This window comes from Eptatretus burgeri, chromosome 9 (genome assembly GCF_056783735.1).
Source record: "Eptatretus burgeri isolate ZD-2024b chromosome 9, Ebu_testis_v1, whole genome shotgun sequence".
Classification (NCBI taxonomy): Eukaryota; Metazoa; Chordata; class Myxini; order Myxiniformes; family Myxinidae; genus Eptatretus; species Eptatretus burgeri.
In genome coordinates, this window is record NC_140969.1 from 71,362,325 (window position 1) to 71,372,708 (window position 10,384).

The following is a 10,384-nucleotide window of genomic DNA, read 5'->3' on the forward strand; positions in this document are numbered from 1 at the left end:
ATACCCTTCATTATTTTAAATAAATATCTCGATCAGTTACCCTTGTCGCTTATCGCCTTGTCCCAATGAGGTCGCTCTACTCCCCACTCTGTGCAACATGGCGGTGATGTCCTTCATGAGATGTGATCATGTGACCAAAACCGAACAACATTCTGGACGAGGCCCTCACTACAGAGCTGTGCAGTGTCAACCCTACCTCTTGATTTATTATTTACTTAATTACCCCTCCGCCAATACGACCGATTAAACCCGTGTTTGCGTTTTATACCTACGGCTTGTGTAGTCGTGTTTGAGATCCCACGTGTCCGTGGAGACTTCAGATTCGTGCACCGACCTTCGGGTCCCGGAGTCGCTCGTTTGAATTACGACGTCAACGAAGCGGTTTCGTTTCAAGTCAAAAGTATTTCAGGGAACACCGCTCGGGAACCTCCTATCCTCCAGGTTTTTATTGTTCAGACGTGCCTTCGTGTTGGTGAAAAGGTTAAACCCAAAGAAGGACCTTGGGAAACTAAGGCAATTTGGTGCTTTTTCTCTCACACTGCTCGCCAGCGGCCCCGAGGGCGCGGCCAGGCGTGGTCCTGCCGCCTGCAGGGCGCGACACCACGTGGCCCCACCGCCTGCAGGGCGCGACACCACGTGGCCCCACCGCCTGCAGGGCGCGACACCACGTGGCCCCACCGCCTGCAGGGCGCGACACCACGTGGCCTCACCGGCGGGTGTTTCTCGGCGACGGACGGCTCCGCAGCAGGTTTTATTTTTACAAAGCGGCGCTCGTATCGCGCCGGAAGCAGCTTGGGTTCGGTCTTCCTTTCCTCGGCGTCACGGCTGCTCGGTGCGAGACGTGCGGGAGGGGCTGCGGGCACGAATTCCGTGCTTTCACCAAAAAGCAAACGAGACGTTGGTCAAACAGGTAATGCCAGCCTCGTTTATTAAGAACCAGACGCTGTACACGTTTAAAAAAAAAAAAAAATTAAACTAGAAACATCTTTTATCATTCATCACCCGCAATATGATATAATCGGGAGCTTTTGTTGGACCGAAATAAATAACAATTCCTTAATAATCGTTTGATAAACATCAAGAAATGCATATTAAAAGGGTTAAAACATCGATCAAGGAAATGGCAAATGGATGGGGGAATTATATAACTATTGACTTGGATATTAAAATAAAATAAAATAAAATAAAAACAGATTAAATTTTACTTTTTAATAAACCAACGTCCCTCGCCCATAAACATCCACCGTTATAGGATCGACCAGCCCAGAGATCCCCGCTGAGTCATGCGGTCCGCACGTCCTTTTTCTCTCCAATCGCAGGTGCGGACGCGGAACGGTCGACTTGTACAACACTCTGAAAGGCACACGAGGAATGCTGAGGGATTGTACTGCACGTGAAGATGGCCGTCTCGCACGCGCCTGGCCGCACACATTGAACTGCACGTTAAGCTGGCCGTCCACGCGCCTGCCCACATTTAGCTGCACGTTAAGCTGGCCTTTCATGCGTCTGGCCAACTTGAACTGCACGTGAAGCTGGCCGTCCAGACGCCGGGCCATTTCGAAGTGCAGGTTAAGCTGGCCATCCACACGTCTGCCCATTGCATGCCTTGTAATACTGAGAGCGGTTGGTAACACTGTTTAAGTTTCAAATTTTTCAGTGGTAGTGGTTAGCAGTAGTAGCTGCTGTAGTACAGTGCGGTGGCATCCGAGAGTGCTGCTATGAGGTTTCCGTCCCCGGGAGGCTGCTGTCCCGGTATATCTGTCCCATCCGCAGCCACCATGGCACCCGGAGCTAAATATTGCTCGAGTTCACTGCAATCCACCTCCTCCAGGCAGTACGGTTCAAGTCCCTCCATTCCTGCCGAGCCCCTGGACTCAGAGCGAGGAGATGGCTCATCTGCTATGAACATGCCATCCCTGATCGGCAGGTAGCGCCCTTCGGGCATTGAGAAGCTGCCCACGGTGAAGGTGCTGGGAGAGGTAATCTGGCGACTCGGTCCAGGGGGATATACTTGCCCGGGCATGACTGCGCTCCCATATGAGCCCCCGTAGCCCCCATACGCCGTCGAGAAAAAAGGCGATGAGTGATGTATGGGGGGCTGTGAGACGACTTGTGGTTCCCCATGGAAATGTGCGGGCACACGTCCTGTCGGGAGGCACAGCAGGTTTGAATTGGGATCGATCATGGACTGTGGGGTCATGGACGCCTCCATCCCACCGGTTCGCCGTCCATACCCCAGCGGAGCGGGTTGGAGTTCCCTGTAGCGCATTGGACGCATGTCGGTTTCCCTGGGCCGTGGACCCAAGCGGCAAGACGGTGGCTCGGTTTCCTGGCTGGACTCGGACGGCCGCTTGGCCGGACGCTTGAGTTGCTTCCTCCGGCGAGGTCGGTACTTGTAGTCGGGGTGGTCGGACAGGTGCTGGACACGAAGCCGCTCGGCCTCATCCACAAAAGGCTGCCGTTCGGCTGCGCTGAGCGCCCTCCAGGACGAACCTGGGTGTATGAAATATAGGACGGGAAAGGATGAGAATGAGGACGATTGGGCCAGATGTATACAGATCTATGGAAGGAATATTGGAAGAGAGATTGACAAATTGAAGATCATAAAGATGGTAGGAAATGATAGACATTGAAAACAGGAATTAACTGTTCGAAGAGACAGCAAAACCATTTCGACCTTCAAACATCCTAAATCCAAAAAGTGTACAAAACTGGCTTTTTCTTACTTTGTCTGAAGCTCACCGAGCGGCTTGTACATACATTTCGAGGAATAAAACTTAAGAGAACCAGAGGTGTAACGAATAGGGCTGATGGGAAGTAGGGAAGATGGTGAAGATTATGGGATTGAGGAAGGTGGATCACACAGACGAGATACAAGGAATTGCACAGACATTGTAGATGGCAATAAATGGTGGAAATTACGAGAATAAACGATAAAGGGAGTTGGGTGTTGGGTGTTAGGGGTGGTGGGCATTCGAGAGGATTCTATGTGGACATTGCAAACAGCACTTGTTGTAAACGTTACGTAAACCAGAGACTCACTCATGCCTTATGATTCCCTTTAAATCTCTGTCAATCCATGAACGATGCAATTTCGGAAAGTTTATGATTGGCTATTGCCTGTACTTTTCCAAAGACGTTCACCCACCCCATAGAGCTGGAAATATAGACACGGAGCAAAGGAAAGAAAAATAAAACGATTCAATGAAGTCCAGCCAGGGTAACACACCCAAGATTGCTGCACCTGTTTTTGGCGTTATCCCATGGTATATTCTACGATGGATAACCGTCTCCAAGTCAACTGTTTTAGGTTCATTCGTTAGGCCACGTTAGGAGTAAAAAAAAATCTGATTATGATCATCCCATTCCCCAATTTATGGTCAGCTCCCCCCTCCCCCTCTTGAACATGAATTCTGAGCCCCACTGAGATCAACTTTCATTGAATTTTTCTTGCTTTAAAACCCGTTTATTTTATAACTTTTCAGGAGTCACTTGTTATTACAGCACATACTGTGTTTCTTTCATGCCCTCCATCTTTTCCAACCTTTAGTTCCAGAAAACCTTGGTTTGAAAGTCTTGTACCGCGGTATGGTGTTGAACTTTGATCTCATTTTTGTATTGATCTTGTCATTGGTTTTCATTGAGTGTTTGATATCTCATAAGAAATGGTGCTCTTGGAAATGACCTAACACAGTATCTGAAATTAGTATCGCGATGTGTGTGTGTGTGTGTGTGTGTGTGTGTGTGTGTGTGTGTGTGTGTGTGTGTGTGTGTGTGTGTGTGTGTGTGTGTGTGTGTGTGTGTGTGTGTGTGTGTGTGTGTGTGTGTGTGTGTGTGTGTGATCGGGTACAAGATGGTTATGACATTTGAGAGGAAGAGCTAAAATTGATGAGAGTCAACTGATTATGGTTAAGAGTGAATTACAAAACATTTTGGATAAAATGGACACAATCATAATCCATAACCGAAATGAATTAATGCCAAGTCAAGTTGAGGTCGTTCTCAAGGCCAAAGGGGGTCACACAAATTATTGACTATATGTAAACACAAATTGTATTTTTCATAATATACGAGATGTTATATCCTTAAGAGTTCATTTTTCGTTTCATATGATAACAATTAATTTTATTATCACTTCTCATTACATATACATGCTGCTGAACTCAGACTTTTGTCTCACAACTGTGTGTGTGTGTGTGTGTGTGTGTGTGTGTGTGTGTGTGTGTGTGTGTGTGTGTGTGTGTGTGTGTGTGTATGCATGTACATATATATATATATATATATATATATATATATATATATATATATATATATATATATATATTTGGTGAATTGATCAAGATAGGGCTATTTAGACTTTAGTAAACATCAAGAAGATTGTTGAGCAAGGTGAGCACCGCCCATCTTCCCGTGGAGGGAACGTCCGGAATACGGTGATGGATCAGCCAAAACGCCGTTATTTCATGTTTTAACATAAATTTCATGAAGAATTGAGAGTTGTTATTGTGACCTTGACAGTTCACATGTGAAAACAACATGGTGCGGTAAATTTCAGGGAAATTGGGTTGTTTTTAAATTAGTTGTTTATAAATGTACAAGGAGCAAACATATATATATATATATATATATATATATATATATATATATATATATATATATATATATATATATATATATATGTACTTCAAGGACAGCCAAGAGTTATGTGCACTCGCCTTTGTTCGAATCTCGACCCTGCTATAAACTGCCATCCTGGTTTTACGCATGCAGAGTTATTCATCATTGTGCGCGCCATCCCTTAAATGGACGTAACACTGGGTGTCTCGTCTGTTAGCGTTAGTCCGTGGACGTTAAAGTTCTCACGGTATCCGTGAATTGTAGGCAAGTTATTACCAACACCCTGACCAAATGACATTCCTCCCAAAAATGTTGCTAGCAAGTGGTCCAGTCTTCTCTGAGGTTCCTTGACATCAGGTGACACTGCTTACAATCTTCGTGTGTGGTTGTTGTCTGGGCAGCAGTTTCTGCACTATAAACAAATTCATTCAACCAGGTTGTTCGTTTGTCACATGTGAATGGTCATATTCAGCTATAAAGAGCAACAACACTATGTGTGTGTATGTGTGTGTATATACATATATACATATATATATATATATATATATATATATATATATATATATATATATATGTACATACATTAATACACAAATTGCATTTGCTCAAAGTGAACATGAAAATCAAGATCCCCATCGAGAAAAGCAATATATAATGGCAAAGGCTATTTGCATAACCATCTGTCCAATCACGTGAATGGGATGTGTATATGTTTGTTGTGGTGTGAAAGAAAATATTATAACCTTTGCTTGCACAGCGATGAACAATAGTCTTAATTTCGTCTGATGATCATTATTATCCTTATTATTGCTGATTGTTAATAGTTTGTTTTTGTCTATCAAATTATTTTATTCGGATAGCCAGCTTAATTCACCCAAATGTCATGGAGACCATACATTATTGTGGAATGCTTTGATATGTTTTCAAAGCAGCTTTTAATATCGCTCCTCATGTCATATTTCTAGGCCATGAAAAGGTGACTCGCATCGTAACAAGATGGGTTTGTGGCTTCCGTTTGAGAACTTGGGGTCTCATGATGGTGTGCCCAAAGGTTAAAATCCCCCACACCGTATTAATTGGAGGTCTGCCAATTACCTTTCTTGTCTGAAGGACTTGGACGCTGTCTGGAATTAGTCAATGCAAAATTGAGGTTTTCATCCAAGCAAATTCTTCGATTTGTGTGTTTACTATCCTCGACCCTTATCCAGTTACCTGACAGGTCCAGGCATGACTTTGGCAAGGTGGAACTTACATTATGTCAGTTTCTGAGTGTCGGTTCCATGGAATTGTTTAAGCCAAGTGTAGTTGCTCGTAGTCTTTACTCTGCCCTAGGCCTCAGCTGATTGATACGATGAAGTGATCTCTTCTGTTCTTAGCATCATGCCAAATGGACCATCTACACAGAGTTTGTCCAGACAATTGCAGAAACGGTTTATACTGTAACTCCCAACATTTAATGGAAACTTTTTGAACGGATGAACATACTGATAATTCCATGATTGTCCCATGAAGCTGTTTTGGCCAAATGTCCATTAAGAAGCATATTAAGAGGCCAAACAGGTCAAGCATCTGTAAAGAGAAAACATGCATGCTGATCCTCATGCAGAACAACCTACCATGAAATGTCCTTAATCTGCAAGTACGTACCTCCTGCTGAAAGTAATGAGAATCCCTGATATTTTTAACTTTAGTTGAATCTTGTGTAACATCTCCTCCTTGTTCATCAGTTGGGAATTTCATGGTACTCACCCAGTATTTTGCTGAGCTCTGCATTGTGCAGGTCCGGATTTTTCTGTGCAAGCCGCTTTCTTTCATCCTTGGCCCATACCATGAAGGCGTTCATAGGCCTGCGGATCCGAGCCTCGGCCTTACCGGCCTTCCTAGCTTCTCCCTGGCTCATGGTCCTAGCTTGGCCGGGTACACCGCCGTCGCCTTCCATCGGGGAGCCCGGGGCTGGTACCATAGTCTCTGGCCAGTGACAGGCTGTGGCCGTGGGGCCAGGTGTACCGATTCGGGCCTGGTCGTCACTCCCGTATCCCACATCAGGGCTGCTCATCACTCGGACGTGGTGCAGTCCAGGACACAGCTTGCCTGGAGAATGGTGGACGATGCTGAGCTGGCGAGGGCCAGGGGCCACTGGGGTATATAACAAGACCGGGCCCCGCCTTGACCGAGACACCAGGGAGGGGTTTGTCCCAGAGGATGACATAATGTGACTTCGTCTCCACCGTTTTGCTCCCACTCTACCCGCCCACATTGATCCTTCCCCCTCAGGTTTGGAACACCGTGGGGGTGGAAACCTCCTCCACTCAATCTGGTGACTTGCAAAGCAAACATCCGCAGCTTGGTCCCAAACCCTTCTACTCCAGATCAGAATGCGCTTTTGACGCATTGGTTGTGATTGAAAAGATTCTGTCGAATTAGGCCGACAATTTATTTCTCAGATATTTTAATTGAATCCAAGAATAATCAAAGTACAAATGATAATCCATCTCGTAACCTGTTGTGTGCTTTCTTTATATGAAATGGTAAATAATTATGTTTTGAGAGAGAGAGGAGAGATGTGTTGTGTTGTTTTGACCTAGAACTTGCATCCCACAACAGTGATGTAAAGTTGGCTGTCCTGCCTGTTTATATGAAATTGTGGAATGTCACGCAATGATTTACCGTCTTCAACTATGGAATGTGGTAATCATACTCGGCCTGCACCCTAAGGGTTCCTAACTGACAGCTTGACAGTAATTTGATAATGAGAAAGAAATGTAAAATGGGGAGGGGGGGGGATGACTCATGTGTTGTTTTGTTGATGTAATTTACATATTACGTACATACATTCACTTTTTGCCACCTCCACCCCCCATGCCCAACACTGGCACATACATCCCACTTATATTCTTTAAAATAATCTTTGTACAGCTCATTCCCCTTTTCTCCCCAACTCCCCCTGACATGTTATCCCTTTTTGTCTCTCTCTTTTGTTTTCTCTCTCTCTCTGTCTCTGTCTCTGTCTCTGTCTCTGTCTCTGTCTCTGTCTCTGTCTCTGTCTCTGTCTCTCTCTCTCTCTCTCTCTCTCTCTCTCTCTCTCTCTCTCTCTCTCTCTCTCCCTCTCCCTCTCCCTCTCCCTCTCCCTCTCCCTCTCCCTCTCCCTCTCCCTCTCCCTCTCCCTCTCCCTCTCCCTCTCCCTCTCTCTCGATGACCCCTTCCTAACACCCTCCATCTGCATAGGTAAAATATGTAGATGGCACCATTATAAATCTCTTCAGCAGCATTTAGAGTCAAATGTTGCTTTGATTTGGAAATTCAAATATTCCAGAGAATGGTCCAAAGTCCAGGAGAATCGTGTGGACTTCTCAGGAATTGGACCGTTGTACAGGAATGTTCGTAACGGATGGCTTCAACGTTAGATTAATGGCCTTTACATAAAGGAAACCCACTGGGTGCTCAGCAAAATCACGTGCTTTCTCATTTGTGACGCAATTGGATAATGGATTATTTAATTCCCCTGTCATTAATTTTTTTTTTCCTACAACAGTTCTGGATCCCTCCACTCCAAGCTACTGCGACTGCACCTTCTTGCACACCATGCATCTCAAGATAACCTGACTCGTGCCTATGATATGATAGACATCTGACGCCTGTCCGAATACTGCAGTACTGCAGGTGGACGAAGAGGAGAAGGAGGAGGAAAAACAGCTTGGTGGTCAGACTTAGGAGGATTCGTGCAGAGTCCAAAGCCCTGGATCCTAAACGCACAGATTGGCGGCACTCTGATAAGGAAAGAGAAACAAACAGGCAAAGAACAAACGAAAGCGGCAGATAAAGGAAAGACGCTAAAAATGAGTAAGTGTACAAGAAACTACTATTTACAGTCATCTTTTGATTTGCTTTATTCAAATTTGTATTTTTTCATTTTGTTATTGAAATGTCAATGCAGTATGGCCCGTTTTGCGCTCCCATCTGAGTATTCAATTTGTGATCTGGAATTCACACCGCACGCTTGTGCCTTGAAGTCTAATTGATTACCATTGCATAGATGCATCTTTTATGGGAAAGCAGAAAAGAAAATATTTTTTGAGAACTCAAACGACGAGATGTAAGAGCGTGGTATGCTAACCAGGAAAGCAATATTGGAGCGAAATCATTTATTTTCGTCAAAAAGTGAAAATGCCAAAAGGTGTACCTCCAAGGTTTTTGCTTTAGGCCATCGATATATTGCAGCGATATATTCACAAGTGTGCAGTTAAATGACGTAACAGTGCATTGATGTCTCTTAACGTCCTTGTGCTGCATGTGACTTATGTGCAAACTCCTCCATGAGCCTTAAGATATTGCACGGAAGCAAAAATTAGAAAGCACAGCCAAGAACAAAGTGCACAAAGTGCTACTCCATCGATTCATTAACAAGAGAAAGTAGATGGAGTATCAGGCGAAATTTAATCCGACGACGGTGCACGTAATATATATATATATATATATATATATATATATATATATATATATATATATGTATATATATATATATATATATATATATATATATATATATATATATATATATATATATATATATATATATATGTATACAGGGTGTCCCAAAAAAAATACAACTTTTCATCTGCAAAGAGGATGGTCATACCATATATATTTTTAAAAATATATATATATGGCTGGATAGAAAGCTGAAAGGTTGAAGTTTATTGTACCAATGTCAAAATTGCCACCAAAATTTAAATTTTGGAATAGAATCGTCGTTTTCTTTTAAACCACATGTTCGACGTAGGCTCCACGTTGTCCGATCACTGCCTGCAAGTGCGTTGTCATGTTCTCCATCACTTTGGGAAACGTTTCCTGAGGAATGTTCTGGATTTCTCGATGGATGTTTTCCTTCAGCTGATCAAGAGTCTGAGGCCGAGGGTTTCCATAGATCCTCTCCTTGAGATACCCCCACAAGAAGAAGTCTGGAGGAGTAAGGTCAGGGGAATACGGTGGCCACTCAATGTCTTCGTAGAGGGAGATAAAGCGGCTCTCAAAATGTTGGAAAGGCATTTTGTATGGAAAGGCATGAATGTCTTGGTGAAGCATCCTCTGAACGGTGCTCTTGTGAATGTTTGTCTTGGCAGAAAGTCGTCGAATGGATTTTTTTGGACTCTAAACGACCGCCTGTCTCACCATTTCCACATTTTCTTCACTACGACCTGTCTTCTTCCGACCACTGTGACCCTTGTGAAGGTCACAGATGGTTCCCACATTGGTAAACTTTGCGATGGTGCACTTTATTGTCCGAAAGTTTGGTGCATGGCACAAGTGGATACCAAAATGTCTCGAGTAAAGACGTTGCACCTGTATGACACTAATCGTCTGGTGCCAAAGTTCAACAATTTTCGTCCGTTGTTGTATGGTCAGTCTTGGCATTTTTCTGGCACTTGCTTGGTATCAAAATAAACTTCAGGGTCTCTGCAACAAGAAATGAAGCATTAGTGACGAAATTACTGCTTTTTTTAGGATCAAACGAAGCATTTTAAAAGTTGTATATATTTTTGGGACACCCTAAATGTATTGTTGCAGGCTGAGGACCGGTGGTGAGAACGACCACTAGTTGGGGGAGGTTACGTCGTCTCCACCAGACTCCCCAGAATTGTAGGCCGTCGCTCTCAGATAACTCCTTAAGCTGGCGGGTCGCTGAACCCACCGTGGGCGCCAATATCTCAACCGTGTAGCGTCGGGTCTTTTTGTTTCAAACCAATTTACCTTATTAACTATGCAATTT

The 10,384-nt window shown here is 44.1% G+C and overlaps 1 protein-coding gene and 1 long non-coding RNA gene across 4 annotated transcripts in view; one reads left to right on the top strand and one right to left on the bottom strand.

The window, feature by feature from the left end:
* LOC147020328 (uncharacterized) overlaps window positions 1-10,384 on the top strand; it is a 96,667-nt gene that overhangs the window by 11,946 nt on the left and 74,337 nt on the right. For all 3 annotated transcript variants that reach the window (XR_015061762.1, XR_015061765.1, XR_015061763.1), the window contains exon 3: window positions 8,150-8,457. This is a non-coding gene — a long non-coding RNA (uncharacterized LOC147020328). The remainder of the gene's footprint in view (window positions 1-8,149; window positions 8,458-10,384) is intronic.
* LOC147020329 (transcription factor Sox-17-alpha-like) lies at window positions 912-6,840 on the bottom strand. The gene is made up of 2 exons (XM_085895631.1): window positions 6,367-6,840; window positions 912-2,493 (listed from the first exon to the last, which is right to left on the bottom strand). The coding sequence occupies exons 1-2, from the start codon at window positions 6,824-6,826 to the stop codon at window positions 1,667-1,669; spliced, it is 1,287 nt and encodes a 428-aa protein (XP_085751757.1). The 5' UTR covers window positions 6,827-6,840; the 3' UTR covers window positions 912-1,666.